At 43.0% G+C, this 19,657-nt stretch overlaps 1 protein-coding gene across 8 annotated transcripts in view; it reads left to right on the top strand.

Moving 5' to 3' along the window:
* The window catches only part of ADCY2 (adenylate cyclase 2), a 412,965-nt gene that overhangs the window by 288,623 nt on the left and 104,685 nt on the right, over positions 1–19,657 (top strand). For 7 of the 8 annotated variants that reach the window (XR_006221652.1, XM_042997720.1, XM_042997742.1 and 4 more), the window contains exons 7-12: positions 966–1,093; positions 6,629–6,787; positions 7,630–7,762; positions 9,136–9,309; positions 11,822–11,865; positions 15,374–15,454. Coding sequence is in view for 7 of the 8 variants with exons in the window: in XM_042997720.1 (XP_042853654.1) it covers positions 966–1,093; positions 6,629–6,787; positions 7,630–7,762; positions 9,136–9,309; positions 11,822–11,865; positions 15,374–15,454 (719 nt within the window). In the remaining variant the exon portion in view is untranslated. The remainder of the gene's footprint in view (positions 1–965; positions 1,094–6,628; positions 6,788–7,629; positions 7,763–9,135; positions 9,310–11,821; positions 11,866–15,373; positions 15,455–19,657) is intronic. The other variant, XM_042997735.1, reaches the window with a different exon arrangement.

Below are 19,657 nucleotides of genomic sequence, written 5' to 3'. Positions count from 1 at the left end.
GTATCTTTCGGTTTTTGCTTCTTTTTTCTTTCCTTTTCTCTTTTCCTTAGTGGTGAGTCTGTAAAGTAACTAGAAAAGTTAGAAATGCATGTAGGATTAATGCATATGAATGAAGTTAATCTCAATATCATAATATGAAAACAACTGAGGCATGAAAAATAACGAGTCCAACCTTGTATCAAAAGTTTAACCTGAGGTCAGAATTACATTTGAAATTACTTGGCCATGTTGGATGGTAACTTTTTGTATTGTGGAGATGTTTATCAGAAGCTATATTCTGCAGGTAAGAATCTACTTCAGTTTTCAAATAAATAAAGGGCACCTGGGTGGCTCAGTTGGCTAACTGTCTGACTTCGGCTCAGGGCATGATGTCACAGTTTGTGGGTTCGAGCCCCGCAATACGCTCTGTGCTAACTCAGAGCCTGGAGCCTGCTTCAAATTCTGTGTCTCCCTCTCTTTCTGCCTCTCTCTCTCTCTCCCTCTCAAAAATAAACATTACAAATTTAAAAATAAAATAAAATAATAAAATAAAATAAAATAAAATAAAATAAAATAAAATAAAAACCATGAGTATAGTAGGAAATGACGTGCGATTGTAATTCCAGTCAAGTTCCAGTCATCATTTACTTTCCTGGGAATATTTCACTTCACCATCAGTATTTGGGATGTTTGGACTGAAGAGAATGATCTTATTATACTCTTCTGCTGCTAAGTGTAAATCATTCCAGAGCATTCTCTCTGCTTTCCTTTCCTTCCCCTTTTCCTTCGTCTTCCTGCTTTGGCAAATGGCCATGGGGTGGCTCATTCTTGTTGGGTGATGAAGGGAAACCCAACCGCTGGTCACTTCTGTCCCCACAAACCCTGGTGACAGCCACGGCGTGTCAGTAGAAATAGCACCTGATGATACTCGGAAAGTCTAAACCAGATGTAAGCTCTGAGTGCAATTCTGTGATCTCTTCTTCCAGGAGAATGAGTGCATGAGAATAAAAATTTTGGGAGACTGCTACTACTGCGTGTCCGGACTCCCCATATCTCTCCCGAACCATGCCAAGAATTGTGTGAAAATGGGACTGGATATGTGTGAAGCCATAAAGTAAGTGTAATGCTCAGTAGGACCCTTTTTAACTGTTATAATACTCTCGAGTTAGAATGCTCACGACTGTTTCTGTTTTTCTCTCTACTGGGATTAAACACATTACTGTGCATTTAAATGTAAGTGCTCAGAGACTCAGTTATTGGTGTCTGAGTAACTGGGTCCAGAGTAAGACTTCTCCAAGTGTATTGTTACCACCAGCCTTAGCTGAGAGCAACACGAAGATAGATATCTATGGGCAGGGATGGTTTGGGTGGTTTCAAAAGTGACTTTTTTTTTTCATTTAAATATCTGCTCTGAGCTTAAGTCTGTGCTCTTATCGTGTGACAAAAATTTTCTTTTTTTTTTTTTTAAGTTTTTATTTAAATTCTGGCTAGTTAGGGGTTCCTGGGTAGCTCAGTTGGCTAAGTGTCTCACTTCGGCTCAGGTCATGATCTCACGGTTCGTGGGTTCGAGCCCCGCATCAGGCTCTGTGCTGACAGCTGGGAGCCTGGAGCCTGTTTCGGATTCTGTGTCTCCCTCTCTCTCTGCCCCTCCCCTGCTCGTGTTCTGTCATCCTGTCTCTCTCTCTCAATGATAAATAAACGTTAAAAATTTTTTAATAAAAAATTTAATAAAATACTCTGGTTAGTTAACATACAGTGTAATGTTAGTTTCAGGTATACAATGTAGTGATTCAAATACTTTTATATAAATAATTTCTGGCAAACAGTGTGGCTAAACTCAGGGTGTCAGGGAGAAAGTAGTTTTTATCACCAGACCACAATTAATATAAAAGTCTAGCCCAAAATTACTGGATCTAGTCAAAAATGCTCAGTTCTATTAATTTAATTTCAGTTTATAACCATAGTGTATGTTTTCATCATAATTTTAGAAAAAATTTACTTACATAGAATAATGTTATAGTGACAAATACCAGCTAAAAATGTGAGGTATAGAGTTAATTTTTTATACCAGTGCCATAATATGCTCTCATAATGCCTTTGGTAGAAGCCAGAATATTCTTCCAGATGGTAAAAGCTCTTGCTTGTTGTTTGTAGGATTGAAAGATTTTAGTTTATTGGGTTTTTTGATTGCCTATTTTGGTCGAGTGACTTTACCCCCTCCTCCACACATTTTCAGTCTAAACAGGACAGGAATTATGGTTGATGTTCCGTCTCCTTGCCCCAGAGTAAATGGGGCTTTCAGTGGGAAAGCACCAAGTCAAGCAGTCACGTGTTTGGCCATCGTATATACTAGTCATGTGATGAAATGGCCTGCAACGTTTGTGGGGGCTTTCCCAAGGCTCTCCAGGAATAAATACTGAAGCCCGCACTGCCTCCACTGAGTGTGGGAAGCCTCAGTTGTCCAGATCCCAAGCTTAGACCACTGTGGGCAGAACAGCGTTGGGAGACAGATGAATTAAGTGGAACTGAAGAAAGAACTGAAGAAGGATTAGTCTGCTTCCCACCCAAAATCCATCGTGTGGGAATCACCTTGTTCTTCCTGCTTCTTCCCATAAGTAACTCGTTTGTCTTCTCCGACATGAAAAATATTTTTACTTTGTGCCCATAGTAATTAACTATTTCGGACACCATTGGTCTAGACCATGTGAGTGAATCTAATCAGTAAAGCTAATAGGTTTTCTCAAATTTATAACCTGTCCCCAGAGGCAACCCCGGTGTTAGTTTTGAACACGGGATGAAATGGATTCTAATGAAGGAAAGCATTTTTTTCTGGATTTCTTTTTCCAGTTGATGTGGAAAGACTTTGTAAAGGACAAATATATTTATTGTGTGCATGAGTAATATATTGGATTAAACAACCCACCCTTTTACTAAAATTTTACTTCTGCTTTTGAAGCAACTGTTTTCCAGTTCTGCTATGTTTTCCTTACTCCAGCATGTTGAAGAGCTTCTCGGAGAAAGAATGTTTACATTCTGTGCATTCACATGTCACCAGTTCATCAGTAATTTTTTTCTGTTCTATTTTTTTATTGTGGTAAAATACACATAGCATAAATGTTGCCCTTTAACAAGTTGACATGTACAATTCCGTGGCATTAAGCACATTTAAAATGTGTGCAGCCATCACCACTATCTACTTCCAGGACTTTGTCGTCTCCCAAGCAGAAACTTCATACCCATTAAGCAAGAACTCCCCTTCCCCTCTCTTCCCAGCCCCTAGTAACTCCTTTTCTACTCTCTGTCTCTATGAATTTGCCTTTTCTAGATATTTTGTATGAGTGGAGTCACAATATTGATTGTTTAAGAGTATGGCTTATTTCACATAGTATCGCATTTTCAGGGTTCATCCACGTTGCGGAATGTGTCACTACTTCATTCCTTTTATGGTGGCACAAGATCCCATTGTATGTATATATCATGTTTTATTTATCCATCCGTCATAGATGCATAAGTACTATCTCATACATCCAGAATCTCAGTAATGTTAAAAGATTTGAGGAAACTTTCCAGAACTCTTGCTTATTAAACTAAATTTAAGCTTCAAATTAGGTGACGGTTGTGTGTCTCCGTGAGCTGCCACTCCTTGACCAAGAGCTTCCACATTGTCTCCCTGGTGTAGGTCATCTGTTCAGCTCATATGCATTTGACAAAATAATCAGTAATAGGTTATTTTGTTGCACTTACAATAAAGGGCAGGAAAAGAGAGGGCATCTCAGCGAATGTCAGGAATTATTTGTTCTTCTAAAATACAAGGGCAAATATTTCTGTTCCCACTTATTGAGCCATACGATGAGGATGAATGCAAGAATTCTAAGTTTTTAAGCTGGTGGACAGAAAGGGTACGCTTGAACATAGAATTCTGCCATATTATCTCAGGTTTTTCCTAGGAACCAGCAACATGGATCAAAGAACATTTGTCTGTATTTTTCCTCCGTGTTTGGACCTCCGCACCTGTTCAACACCTCATTCTCTATTAGCCAAGCACCACAGGGAAGCACGTCAGCTGTGGTTTGGAATCTTCCCAAGGCTTAGAGAGATTTTTTTTTTCCTGTCATGAAAGTGTAAACTGTTTTTAATAAAAAGAGTAATATGCAGAGCCCTGACTTTATAAGTGACTAGGGTTCCTCTGAAACGGAAGAGATTGTCTACTATAATTTTTTAAGTTTATTTATTTATTTTGAGACCAGGGGGCGGGGTACAGAGCATAAGCAGAGGAGGGGTAGAGAGAGGGAATCCCAGGCAGGCTCCATGCATGGGGCTGGAACTCACAAGCCATGAGATCATGACCTGAGCCAAAATCAAGTGTCTAACGCTAAATTGACTGAGCCATCCAGGCGCCCAGATTGTCTACTATTGCAAGCTTTAAGCAACTATTTCAGTATTTTTCTATAGATCACCCAGGTTGCATCCAAATCCATTAAAACATTTGGTCAGTCAATTCATTTGAACCCTTGATCAACCCATTTTTCTAAAAAAGACATAAAGGCCATGGAGATGGTTTTAAAGAGCCAAATCTTTCACTAGTCAGTTCTGTCAAAGTGGCCAACCACAGAGTGCGTCATCGAGCCTCTTATTCCCCCGTGACTTTCTGCTGACCATATTTGATAAACGGAAATGCCATGTGGTTGGAACTGTTCTGTCTCAATAACAGAAAATCTTAAGAACAATTACAGGTTCTACGACAAACTTTTCAGGATCATTATCTCCCAAAGACAGAAACACAGTAAATCCTTCAGAAATGGCCAGTAATTCATCAGTTACTAAACTTATACCAAGTGTCTACGTTGTACTAGACCCTGAATCCACTGATGGGTATACAAACCACTCAGACCAGGTCTGTGTCTCCATGGGGCTGATACTCTGAGAGCAGATGTGGACACAGACGGGGAGTTTCGACTATACTCAGAGAGGCTGGAGCACAGAGGTGGGGTTCCCACATCAACCCACAAGGAGAACGCAGAAGCCCTTCCCCGATGAGGTCGTGCCTAAGCTGCTCGTGGAAGGCCATGTGACATCTGCGCCCTGTCAGGAAAGAGAGGCTCAGGGCAGTGAGGAGCAGAACTCTCGAGGGACCACCTCGAGCAAAGGCCCAGAGCTACGGCCCATATGGTGCCCAGGCAGCCATACGCACCCATTGCTGATGGAGGATGGAGTGGGGGGGGGGACGCACTCTCCAATGTCATGGGGAGGCTCTGGCCCATCATGTGGACGGAAGAGTTTGGATGAATTGCTGGTACCGAATAGGTTGTGATCTGTTTTGTGAAACAGAATGGGATGATAGGGAAAGAGAAAGGGAAGGGAAGAGAGGGGAGGGAGGGGAAGGAACAGTTTCTTAGATTCTTCTTACGGGAAACCATTTCTTTTTATACTGCGGGTCCATTTCTTACCATTTTTAGCTTGTTCAAATGATGTCATTTTATCACTGAAGCATGATATCCCGGCCTACGTCATTTTGAGATGTTTATTTAGTGTAGCCCACACCTGGTGACCTTCTCTCTGCTGGGTTGCAATCAACGTCATTGCTTCCTTCCACGTCTCCTCTGGGGTAGTTCTCTCCATGTACCGGGCACCTCTCCATACTTGCAGTAATATTTTAATTGATAAATGTATTTAGCTGGCAGAAATAAACAAGCATTTCCAGCTGCTGTTAAAGGACGTTCTTCATTTGTCTCAGTAAAGGAGTTGCTAATAGGGTCCTAAAGTGTTTCTCAAATGATTTTTTTAAATTAGTTTTTTAAAAAATTTTAAATGTTTATTCAGTTTTTGAGAGAGAGAGAGAGAGAGAGAGAGAGAGAGAGAGAGCGCAGGGGAGGGGGCAGAGAGAAGGGAAAGCAGAATCTGAAGCAGGCTCCAGGCTCTGAGCTGTCAGCACAGAACCCGACGCACGGCTCGAACTTAGGAACCACAAGATCATGACCTGAGCCAAAGTGGAGGCTCAACCAACTGAGCCACCCAGGCACCCCTAAAGTTAGTTTCTTTTTAATGACACCTTATGCACCGTTAAAACTTTTATGGAGTTTTGTTGTTGTTAAAGAATGTGCACGATTGAAGCACTTTGAAGTCATGGTTAGTTTGTTAAGAAATTCCTCTTCAGGCTGAAGTCATTATTAGGCTTATTAAATAAGCCATATTGTCCCTTATCGACAGAAAATATTCATTGGAGGTGTACATTGTGCCGAGTGCTAGAATCCTATATGGCATCTCAGACCATTTCTGATAATACGAGGCAATGTCACACGATCCTAGGGTGAAAATTCGGAGCAGGTGTCCACACGTGACAGGTGCCTGATACACATATTTGTTGAAAAAGTAGAAGCTACAGCCAAAAGGTTACATTAGTGCTGACAGTCTGGCCTGATGTGGCTGGAGAGCCACAGCTTGGGAGCTTTTGGTGTAGTCTGGGAGTAACCAGGAAGAAAACGCCCTTTCTCTTGGCTCAGAGCTGCAATCTTCTGCCCCGGGAAGAAGTCAGGACTGTATTTCCAGCAGTCTGAGAAATTCTGAGTAATAAAATACCCAGAAAATTGCCCAAGAGTTACAGGAAGAAGACGATATCCCCGGATGGTGACGTTGCCTGCCTTCTCTTTAGGAAAGTGAGGGACGCCACCGGCGTGGATATCAACATGCGCGTCGGAGTGCATTCTGGGAACGTCCTCTGCGGCGTGATCGGTCTGCAGAAGTGGCAGTATGACGTGTGGTCACATGACGTTACCTTAGCCAATCACATGGAAGCCGGAGGGGTTCCTGGGTAAGGCCGGGCTGGATTTCTCTCTTCAGGCTGTGCGCATGATTAGAAATAAATGATCGGCAAGAGATTAACAAGGGATTGACTGCTCATGTCTGACGGCTTCCGTTGCCTCCGTTAGTAGCATGTTATTCCTGCCCTAGTGACCTCCTACGTTAATCCGATAAACTTGAACTCTCAAGTCTCGCTCAGTTCCACCACCCCATGACCCATGGTCAAAAGACTCTGGATATCAGATCCTGAATTATTTTTATTTGCAAATTCGTAAATAGTACCCAAAGGGAAAGATGTCTTGTAATGCAGTGCAATGGCATTTCTCTTGACCAATGACCTCTGAAACCAGTACTATTGAAATGAGGACGAGGTAGCAGCTACCTGTGGCTAGAAGAGCATGTTTCAGACGAGAGGATTTTGATGCAAGTGCAATAATTTGGAGAAGCGTGGGAAGCATGGAACTAAGTCACCCATACTTGTGTGTAGATCAGCATACTCCCGAGAATGCCTCTGGCATATGTTTCCAAAAATATCCTCACGCACAAAACTTCAATATGATCGAGTTTTATTGGCTGTAATTCACCACACCCACCGTGCAGGTTTCCGTAAATGCAGAGAAGCTCCAAATGTTAATATCTCATGACCTCTGTGAGCATCTATCCAGAGCCCCATTTCATAAAATATAAACCTTACAGTCAATTTTACCAAGAACATACAGCCTTATACAACCTTTCCTTCACTGGGGCGGAAGGGTGGGGGGAGAAGGTATGATTCCTGACATCACAAGTAAACGGAAAAATCTTCATGTGTATCCATGTTTATCTTGATTATGGTTTTAAATGGAATTTCAGACGTGTTCACATTTCTTCTGTCACCTTGGAACACTTGAATGGCGCTTATAAAGTGGAGGAAGGAGATGGTGACATCAGAGACCCATATTTAAAACAGCACCTGGTGAAAACCTACTTTGTAATCAACCCCAAGGTCAGTACTGTAAAGAGTCTATAATTAGCCTATGACTTCTGTGATTTAAAAGGGAAAAGGGCAAATTACTGATACAGGTAAGTGTTTTTAGTCGAGAATCAGTTTAATGTGCTACTAGTCTCTGCCTCTAAAATTACTGTAAATGCATGCGGCCATCTAATTATGGAACGTGTTTTATAATAAGTTAAAACATTAAAGAAACCATTGGGAAAAAAATGTTTGTGTGATGAGATTACTGTCTGTATGACAGGTTGTATGTGTTAGTCAGCGTTAGTCAATGTATAAGTTAGTCCACGATGCTCCTGAAAGTCCCTCAGTGTGCCCACCCTGGCAGTTGGGAAATTACATAAAGACAGAAGGTTTTGCTCAGGAATTCAGATGATAAAAATCTAATGAGATGAAGTAGGATGAACATATAAGAAGAAGGAAAGGAAGAAATTCCTAAAAGATTGGCAACTAAATGTCACAGGTGCGTTCGTGTGAGTACACGTATGTGCAGACAGGGTGAACTTGGATGCGATAAAATCCTCCGTTACCTGGAAGACCGTCCCAGCCACCCAGAAAGAAAGTTAGGAGCTGTCTCTTGCTCTGTTCACAAGTGTCAGGCCAGAGCAAGGGCTTGGAGCTCTCATTTCTCACAGCCCTTCTCAAATTCCTGCCAAAAGAGTGTCACTGCTATTTGCAGACTAAGAATCTGCAGCTCCTAGGGGTTATGTGACTTCTCTTATGTCACACAGCTGGTAGGTGCAATATATCAGCAAGAAACAAAATCAACAAGATCAAGTGTATGGATGTTCACTCGTGGTAACCTCCCTGAAACTCCGGGCTCCCCTTTGGGAAGACACTTGCAGCTAACTTGACGGTTGATTTGGAGACAGACGAGTGACAGTCAAGAAGACCTGTGGGGCGACAGGCAGAGGGAGGAATCAAATAAATAAATAAATAAATGTGTACAAAGAACATTGTGTTCAGGCAAAGAATACCAAAACACAGATGAGGAAGACCGTTTAGCATCATAAAACAGCCCCAATCTCTAACACCTGTCGCTTTAGGAAACCACAGTCACCAAGAAAAAGTTGAAACAGATCAGCCTATCTGGTTTAAGAATTTACTTTATAAAAAGGCCCATGAAAATGGCTTATTTTTTCCTAAGTTTAAATTACAGTTATCTTTTGCTATTTGGGGGAAAAAAAATCACTCAGCTCAAGCAGCTTGTAACACTGGGAACCAGTCACACTGAAGGAGTGAGGACAGAAGCCACGGGCAGTGAGGGGGTGATGTGGGAGGAATCGCTCAGTCGGGGCGAGGGGGCAGGAAGGAGAAGTTCTGCCCCTCTGGTATGCCAGGTGTAATGCTTTGTTTCTCACCCCAAGGGGGAGCGACGGAGTCCTCACCTCTTCAGACCTCGCCACACCCTCGATGGAGCCAAGATGAGGGCTTCCGTCCGCATGACCCGGTACCTGGAGTCCTGGGGAGCAGCCAAGCCCTTTGCACACCTGCATCACCGAGATAGCATGACCACGGAGAACGGCAAGATCAGCACCACGGTGAGCTCTCCCTGTGTTCCAGAGCGCAGGCGCGTGCCAGACCCAAGCTAGTTTCCTAAACCAGAAGGCTGGGCATCTCCTGTCAGAATAACTGGTCTGCAGTGAAACAAGCCTAACCCCTTCTCCTCCTTGAAGAGACCCCTTAGAAACAGCTGTCGAGGTGTGAATGAGTGCCAGGCTCACCTTGCTAAGGGTTTCAACCAGAGTGATTTTACATTATAACTCTGTAACCCAGGACCAGTTTGCTTACTTGTTATTTAACTCACTTATTAGCAACCAAATACAATTGAACTTTTTATGGTGGTATTTTGTTTGTTTGTTTGCTCTCAGGAAGTAAGAAAGCCTGCGCATCCTAATAAAAGAACAAATGAAGGCATCATGCCCTTGCGGTTTGAAACACAGCATCCAGACTGTCTTTTCATTGTGGAAATGTTCAAGCTGTGTCAGGGGCAGCGAACATACTATTGTTGTAGTTCCTTATTTATGTCACTCCCAACTTCTAATAGATAACAAAGTGCCAAAGCGCTTTATAACAGGGACACTCTCAATAAGATGGCTGAAATGCAGAGAGAAAATAGAAAGACCCACAAGGGACCAGAAAACGGAAAATGACGAAGCACTTAGAATAATCGCAATGACGTTTGATTTTAAAATGATCTGTGAGTAAAATTTCACATACGATGGAGTTAATTGTACCAGGGATGCAGTTGAGGCAGAAAAGAAACTGGAATGTTACATAACCCTCAGGTTGTTAGGCAGCCGCGAACTTTCCCCATCTGCCCTGTGCTCCCTACTCCCAGCAGCTCAGAGTGACAACACCCAAGGCCCCCAGATCCACGTACTTGTTTTGACTTGGTTATATCTTTCCTCTCAACTTCCTTGGTGTTTTTTCCCAACTAACAAGTAAACGTGATCTGACAGAAGATCACACCCATCGGTCAACCAGGGAAACTGCCAGGACAGGTCCAAGAGCAGTTTCCAGTCTGTTGGGAAGCAAGAGACCCTAAGTCGGAAACCAGGCAACCAACAAGATCATTTCCGCTGCTGCTGAGGTCGATGATGATGAAAATGAAATGGAGATGTCATTGGGAAGGAGATGTCTTTGTGGCGACTCTGGGGATGTCTCAGAGAAAGAGAGCAGTAAACTGGGGAGGAGGTGGAGAAGATCAATCCACTGGCCCCAACATAGTAATGAGTTGAAGTCTTCGGGGGGCAGAGAGGAGGCTGATGTGGCAGTTAGTTTCATCAACAGTAAGGAACAGAGGTCATCAAGGATGAGATGCACTGAGGTCATTGTGCGGAAACCATTCTAAGTGTAGTGAGAGGTCATCAGAGGATCTTCAGCAAGGAAAGGGCATGGCATAATTAATGCTTTGGAGTAATAGACCAAGAGTTCAGGGCACCAGGGGAGAGCGATGCCCTGTTATGCTAAGGTTTTAGTTGCGGAAGGAATGAGAAGCAAGTTCAGGGTCTACAGTTCACGATACAGCTTGGCTGTATCCCTTACCCACTTTGACAAAGACCCCATGGTCATTCTTATTAATACATTCCAGGGTCCAACAGTATCATTGCCAAAAGTTATTTCTTTTATCTAATCCCCTCTGCAGAACACCACTGACTCCCGATTCAACATTGGTAGAGCTGGTAAATAATGCATTATTTTACCTTATGTAATAAAACTTGGAGTTCAGTTATTTTTAAAAAATATATATATATACCGTACCTTTCCCTAGGCTACCTATGTTTCCTAATCTAATGCTGTAGATAAAGCAGCCAAGAAAAGTTTCTTTGGAGCCACTTGGAGCAGCTTTGTCTCAACTTTTATTTTAATTTCCACCACAAATGTATAAAAGGGGGTCTTCCGGGTTTTCGTAAGTCTACTGAACATTCGGCAGTGGGTCCCCCACTGATAAACCCTGACCAGTGTCTCTCTCCCAGTCCCTTTTCAGAAACTGCTGGCACACTCGGGTGTGGATTTCTTCTTTTCGATCAGTGAGTCATGCTGTTGCATAGTTCACCGAGGGCACCGTCTCTTGACAGCCCAGTTCGGGCACGACGCTTGACTGTACATTTTGTGGTGATGTGTGTGTTTTCAAGAACGTTTGAGTACCTGTCTGACGTCAGACTCCATTTTCACAGGATTGTAAGCTGTCTGCAGTAACTGTCACAGCAGTTGCCCGAGGCCCCTTGTGGGAAATCGTACCTGCAAATATCAGGATGTAAATTTTAAAGTTCCAGACAACAACTCTGATAGTTCTAACATCCAGAGTTTATAGATGACACCAACATTCCAAGTATAAACTGAGCTTTTAATCCTTTTCACATTCACAAAATCCTTTTCACATTTCACATTTCACATAAGCTATTCTTCTCCACAGGGGTAATTATTTGTTACCTAAATGATGCTTTCCATGATAAAAGAAGAAATAATGTTATAAATGATCATCACTGAAACATCATTCTTTAAAGCATGTTTTTGGAAACTAATAACTTTTTTTTTTTTTTTAAATAGGATGTGCCAATGGGTCAGCATAATTTTCAAAACCGTACCTTAAGGTATGTTATTTGTCCCACTTTTTGATATTTAAAGGCTTGGGTTTTTTTTTTAAATATTTCTGAAAGTAATTATCATCAATTAGAGTAACTCTGAAGGCCACTTCTAAAAAGAGCAGCTGCTTGTGAAAAGCTCGATTTGATTGTTTTCAGCTTCTAAAAATGTAATTATTAATGTGACATTACTAGGTGTAAAAGAGCGAAATGGAAAAAGGCACCTGGTAAATACCTTAGAACTTTAAATTGTTTTCCTTAAAAATGACTCTTCTTAACCTTAATATGTAGTAAAAAAAATGAATTTTCTTAAAATGAGTATGTTGCTTAAAATTACATTTTCGTATGTGTGGAATCTTGGAGATAAAAGCAAGAGAAATCCAACCTTTCTATAGTGAAAATAAGGCCTGCCCGACCTGCTCAAAAAAAAAAAGAAAAAAGGTTCACCCAAGTGTCCACAGGTCCCCTGTCGCCATCAACCACACAATCACAGTCACTAACTCTTTTTCATGTTCCTCTGGTTTTGGGGTTCAGTTTTTCACATCCGTGTTGGTTGGGGGAGTTAAATATTTCTTATTGAAGTCATTAGGATAATTCATGAAAAGCCCAAAACTTAAGTCAGCCTTTCTTTCCCCACAGAGAAGTGCATTTATTCTGTAGAAAATGCATTATATCCAAGTAAAATTAAACACAATTAGATAGTTTCCTGCCACCTCCTTGCAAACAGCGACCTTATTCCAGAATCATCTCTGTGACTTTATTTGTCGGAATGAGCTCTAATTTGTATTTTGGGGGAAGATTTGAAATTGTAATATTGAGATCTAATACTCAGAGTCCTATGTTATAAGGATCTTGGGTTCTTGGGCTTTTGAAGCATTCTTTAAGTGGCACGTGCCATATTAAAGAGAACTTGAGCTAATTTGGAAATATTATGGACCCCGTAAGATGCCCTGAGAAGGCGTGACTCATCAAGCCAGTAAGATGCTAGTGCATCAGCGAGGAACTGTCCACGGAAATTTCTTAGGCGTCTTCGCTTTAGAGTCCGTATTCCTTCTGTGATCTGTCTCGTCCTCCCTGCGGCTCTGCCTCAAGGGTCTGTTTACTGAAATCAAAGCAGGAAATCCCTCGTGCGGTGCCAATACGATGTGGGTGGGCAGTGGTTTCCGGGACGAGTGCTGTCTGGAAGACAATGATAATAAGCCATCATTTGGATCTGTACCAGGCATACGGAGAATCTAATTTCATCCCTACAGCGTGACTCCAGCATAGACGCTGCTATGCCATTACCATTTGAGAAGGGAGGAAGTAGAGGCGAGCGGGGTTAGGAGAATGCCCAGAGCTACACGGCTGGAAGAGGCGAGGCCCAGATTTGTGACCCCAAACTCTGCGCTCCCCACCGCTCTTCTATCACGCCTGCCCTGCTAGGAGCCTTTTCCATGTTGACTCCACTTTCCTCTGTGGTGGTTGGATCTTTGGTGGCCCCAGGGCCTCACAGAGAGCTTCACTTCCAAATCGGACTCAACTAGGCTGTCTTCACGTGTCCCGGCTTCCTGAAGTGGCCTATGTCATAAAATCTCTCTGTGCCTTCAGCCTGGCTACTGAGTCGGCATCACCTGGTGTTGAACATTATCTGAGCTCACACTCTATCCTCAGATGCAGTAGCCACGGCACGGACTGGGTCAGTTGGGGAAAGAGCTCAGAGGAAAGGATGGAGGGAAATTGGAAAGCAGGGAGGGGGGCAGTGACAGAACACAAGACTGGAGAGTCAGAAATGCCTGAAGTCTGGGAAACAAAGCCTTAGCTGGCAAACTAAGAGCTCCTGGTGGTAGATTCTCACCTCCAGGGGTATCCTATCATTTGCCATAGCAGAGATCACAGAATCACAGAGATAAGGAAACTATGTGTTAAGAATTATTATCCAGGTAACCAGTAAATACAGAGGATTGTGTAATAATATGCATTTATCGGCTACGTCATGTGCTACCTTTATAGCATTGAGTGCTGTACATTATGTAAACGAATCCTAAAACAGATCCACAGAGGCAGTGCTGTTGTTAGCCCCGGGCATAGCATTGAAGGGTGACGTTTTCCTGTGAGTCTCCAGGTACCTCCACTATTCTTCGATTCAGTGAGACTTTGTGATAAAGACCAGACACCAAATTGAAGTCCGCAAAGTCAAGCCTAAGCATAGCGCTGCTAAAAAGAAAACTGAAGGCAGCTCCTTGCCTGGAAGCGAGAATGAACCATCCTAGATGATTGCTAAGTATCTTGCTCTTTAAAAAAGAAGGGTAAAAATTAATTTGCCTTCTTCAACAGCTTAGAATCTGGCATGCTGAGACCTCTTCGTTTGCTCCTGTCTGGGGACAGATCGCCTCCTATCATTCTGCTCTTGGAGCAGAGATGCCCTGGGCCTGTTTAAAAAAGGCAGGACCTGAGGGCACCAACCCACAAACAGGGTTGGGTTGGGAAGGCCCATCCGTCTCGTCCATGATACTTTCATGAGATTTAATTACCCCTAGCCGTGACATTGAATACGTAACGCTATTCTTGTCTGAAATCAGAGGAGTTACTGTTCTTCCAGAATAGAAGGCCCATCCGATGAGTTTTTTAACCCACCAGAGCACAGAGAAGCCTAGTGCTGTCTCCACTTTGGACGAGGTGGCTTGATGATGCAGTGCACAGGCTGGGTCAGGCCAGTTTGGTGACGCTCCCCTGTGCTTTCACTCGGTACCGCAGCTGTTTAACTTTTAGAAAATAGGGATTATTTTGGTTTTCTCCTTTATATCATTCTTATGCTAATGGTCAGATTAACTCAGAGAACACATTCTTTTGACTTAATGTATTTACAAGGCATCCTTTATTATGGCTGAAGATTATTTTCTTCTTTTTTTTTTTTTTAAAGATTATTTTCTTCTAAGACCAAGTGAGTGTCTGCAGATATATGTGGGGTTTTCCCCGTGAACTGTGATTTGAATACTGAGAAAGATTTACATGCATACAATTAAGTTTTGATATGCCTCGAGGAAGACTGTACTTCTGCAAATTTTTGAAAACTGACCAAGGGAAACATGAACAAGGCATAGCTTTTTTTCTTTTTTTTTTCTTCAACCAGACCAGATTTTTACAGGGGAATTTCCAAAACCAGGGTGTTCTGTCATAAAATAAAGTTTACAAAGGCAACACGTCAAGGGCTAATGCATCTCCTAGGACAGAAAGTTCTTTTATCGTAAACACCAAGTACATATCTTTCAGCGTGGCTTTTTAACGCCTGGTATCGTTTCGCTGTAAGTGAATAGTGAGGCAACATTTATTGCACCAAAAAACTCTAGTCAGTTCGCTCAATCGGCAGAGTGGCTGAGTGTTAATAGAGTAAAGGCTGCTCATAGACTCTTGTTTCATTTTGCCTTTTTTTGAATTCAATGGGCAGAACGAAAGAGAGGTTTTGGCATCACAGAAAAATGGACTTAGTATTCGGTTTCATCATAATCTCTATCATAATATTTCCCTTTTCACGTAGAACCAAGTCGCAAAAGAAGAGATTTGAGGAAGAGTTAAATGAAAGGATGATTCAAGCAATTGATGGAATTAATGCACAAAAGTGAGTACTTCTCAACCTTAAATTATCACACGTTTTTTATTTCAAACCCTAGTATGTGGAAATCATGTCACGCCTTCCAAGAATTTTACCTGAAACTCTGTAATACTTACCATGACAAAGCCATTCCTTTAGAGGCTTTCATTTCACCTCAGTTGTCCTTAATAACAGCTTCCGTCAATTAGAAAAATTTTAATCCCTGCCTAAGAAATCCTCTCCAAGTAGATTACTGATAAATAACATGAGATGTAAACACAGAAAAATCGGAGCGAAATATGGTCAGTAAGTAAGATTTTTTAAAGACCGATAGGAATGCCCTATGGGAAAATCTGAGTTGGATTATGTGACTGTATCTATTGAAAATGCATTTATTCCGCTGAAAAATCAGGGACCGTGGAAGTACCTGCGTTCTCCGTTGTCGAAGAGAGGTTTTGAGCATTAGAATCTGAATTTGTGGCAGCAGTGGAAAGATGAAGGGTTCTTTGGGGGACAAAATGGCGTTCAGTCTGTGAAGTCTGTGAGTTGCCAGTGTAGTTTTAAATGGTCCAGGAGACAGATGCAGGGGAACCATGTAAAGAAGGTGGCACCTTTCGCAGCCTGGACACAATAACTACATTCATTGGCCTTGAAATTCTCCGTGGGTCCATGTGTCATGGCTGAATTCCTGGAGGGCAAAAGATGGGTGACAGTATGGTGCCTGGTACCCATTAGACGCTGAGTAAAAGCATTTTTAATTTAAATTGTAGCAAGCACATCCGTAGGTCCAAATGAAAAGACGTAATGGAAAACTTCCCACGATTTTTATCATGAAAGTTGAGTCATGAAAAGTACGAATGGTTTTCACCTAAACTCCCTGCTTCTAGAATTACGTTACACAGCTTTAAAAACTGTGCCTTTTCTAGATTGTTCCTTATAAGCATTCATTTTAGAATATTTACACAGCTTATGAAGGACTGTCATGAGTGTATATGTATGTGTACATAGGGTGTGTGTGTGTGTGTGTGTGTGTGTGTGTGTGTGTGTGTGATTGCAGAGATAATAAAGTTATCTTGATTGTACTAGAGCTATAATTCACATATGCTAATGTGTTCAATTAACACGTGTCTGGAGCCCCTCATTGTGCTCCAAATAGAGAAAGCCTCCCCCCCCCCCCCCAACCGTCTTGGAGCACTCAGGACACGCCAGCAATGCCCAGACAAATGCTCTGCTCTGCCTGGCACCAACAGCAGTATAAAAGTCAGCCTCAATTCTGCCCCAATCGAAACCTCAACACATCACGAACCGAGAAACATGATGACCTGGAATCTGGCAGCTAAAACCCAGGGTGGAGCCTGATGACGTGTGATATGGGTGGAAGGATATATTCGTTCAACCAGAGGAAACCGCACCTACTACTCTGTGACCCACCAGAAGAAAACACAACGTCGGAAGAAAGAGAACACCTTGTTCCTGACCACGTTTAGCCCATGACTGTAATCACAGTAATAATAGAAAACCCACGTCTAAAACGAGCCTCAGCATGTCTTCCCACAGGACCCGTACCTTCTTAAACTACCTTTGTGTCCACCTTTTAGAGTGTTCCTACTGAAGGAGTCATTAGGTAGTATAATCGTTGGCTTGGCTTTGTTTTTGTCGAGGTGGCCTTCGGATTGTCTGTTTGTACTGTATCATTTCGTATTCAAATACATGCGGAGCGACCGCCTTCATGTTTTAACGTAGGTTTATTCTAAGGTGATGTTTGATGTTGGTGTAACTGCTTGTGTTGTAATTTTCCCAACATATTTCAGAAGCGAAATAGGGAGAAATGTCCTGCTGTACTCAAAAGCCAAAAGGGAAGTGTTTAAATGGAAGCTGCTTTGCATATATTTTTTAACGAGACTCATTCCCATTCTGTTAGACCTTATTCATCACCTGCTCTCGTGCCTTCGTATGATGGTCTTCTGTCTTTGAACTTCCACTTGAGGATTCCACAGAGACCCCAGACTTGACGTACCATTCTGTCATTTTCGGCAGTGGGCAGGAAACCGTGATTTATATGCAGATTTTCATGTATTCATTCATTTACTCACTTATCAAGCATTTTGTTAAGGGCTGGGCAGTGTCAGCATGTGCTTGACATCCAGGACACAAGGCGCAGTGTCCCCTCGCAAAGCCCTAAGGGAGAGAAGTCACCGCACACGTGCTCAGGGCGGAGGTGCGAGAGATTTGACTTAGTCTGGAAGGCGAGGTGACAAGAAGAAAGCATGATTGATAGTTCTGCACGGAGGAGACTTGCCAGAAGCTTCTCTCAGAGCCTCATTGTGGGAAAAGGGAGGCCTCATGGTCAAAGGTGCCCAGGCCATCCCCTCTAGGGGCATTTTCTCTAGAGGACGTGGGCTTTCCTGTAAGACTAACTTTAATAAAGGGGCATTCATTCTATATGGTTATCTTGAGGATGGGACTGCCATGCCAGGTTCTCCCAAATTTGTTTTTTTTTTTCTTTTTTTTTTTTCTTTTTTTTTTAATGTTTATTCTTGAGAGAGAGAGACAGAGACAGAGAGAGACAGAGCACAAGCAAGGGAGGGGCAGAGAGAGAGGGAGACACAGAATCCAAAGCAGGCTTCAGGCTCCAAGCTGTCAGCACAGAGCCTGACGCGGGGCTCGAACTCACAGACTGTGAGATCACGACCTGAGCCGAAGTCGGACGCTTAACCCACTTAGGCCATTCAGGCGCCCCTTGGTTTTTTGGTTTTTGGGGGTTTTTTTTAAGCAAAAACAGAAAGAAGTAATGTGAAAAGTTCTAAGAGGGAAAGACCGTGGCCTTCGTGCTGAAGGAAACGAGCTGGAGGGTTCATGAAGAGCTTGTGCGCCAAGTTTAAATATGTGTGGTGGGCAGAGTTGATGTGCCGGCGTAGGACAGACAGACCAGAGCACCTCAGACCGCAGGGCTGAGGCAGGCTGGGCCCCCCACACTGAGACACCACCTGTCCAGCAGCATTTATCTCAGCCTGGGTTCTGTAGACCATCTTTCCCCAGTGCCACGGACCTTAGTACACCGTTCAGGCCACCGAAGCCTTCAGTTTCAATACTGCCTGGAGAGGTGTTGTAGTGACAGAGCACCACGGACGGCGGTGGGGGACTGAAACAGCAGACATTTACTGCTCACAGTTCTGGAGGCTGGAGGTCCAAGATCAGGGTGCCGGTGTGGTCGCGTTCTGGTGAGAGTTAACCCCTCGGTTTGCAGAAGGTTACCTTCTGGCTGTGTTCACATGGCCTCTTCCTGAGGCTGTGCAGGGAAAGAGAGAGAACTCTCTGATGTCTCTTTTTATAAGGACGTTAATTCTTTCCCATCAGGGCCCCACCCTTATTCAGGCCACGTTGATGGAACATTGATTACCTCCATAGAGGCCTCATCTCCAGATACAGCCGCACTTCAGGTTAGGCCTTCAACATGCAAATTGGGGGGAAATAGAAACCTCCAGTCATCACCGTAGGAAAGGGGTCCTCTCTCTATTTTATAGTGGCCTCTTTGCCGTGAGAACCTACATGCTTACGTGCCAGAAGAATTCTGGGTAAGGATGTACGTGTACTGAGTCCCCTCATTCAAGTCAGGATCTTGTTCAGGATCCTTGCTTGAATCTTTGCTTGAGCTGGGCCTAGCACAAAAAAAAAAAAAAAAAAAAAAAAAAACCTTGGTATAAATTAATTCAGAGGCACTTGGGGCGCCTGGGTGGCTCGGTTGAGCAGCCGACTCTTGATTTTGGCTCAGGTCGTGATCTCACAGTTTGTGAGCTTGAGTCCCAATTTGGGCTCTGCGCTGACAGTGTGGAGCCTGCTTGGGATTCTCTCTCTCTCCTTCTCTCTCTGTCTCTCTCTCTCAAAATAAATAAATAAACTTAAAAAATTTTTTTTTAAATAGAGACTCGCTCATTATATAGCCCAGGAGTGGGGTTGATTTTCTTCATCCCATAGGCCTCCTGGGTCAGGAACCATGTCAGGACCCCATAAGTAAAACACACATTCCCCCTCCCTTCCCTCTTTCCCCTTTCCCTTCCTCCCTCTTCCTTTCTTTTCCCTTCTTTGCCTCTCTTGTAGTTCCAGTTCCCAAAAATCATATTTGACCTTATCAGCCCCCACTAACCTTTCCTATTCCAAACATGCAAATCACACAAATGTCTGAGTGTCCGGCTCGTCAGTGAAGGGAGCTGAGGCCATCTCAGAGACCCT

The sequence above is a fragment of the Panthera tigris genome, chromosome A1 (assembly GCF_018350195.1).
Source record: "Panthera tigris isolate Pti1 chromosome A1, P.tigris_Pti1_mat1.1, whole genome shotgun sequence".
Lineage (NCBI taxonomy): Eukaryota > Metazoa > Chordata > Mammalia > Carnivora > Felidae > Panthera > Panthera tigris.
This window is presented reverse-complemented; position numbering and strand designations above follow the sequence as displayed.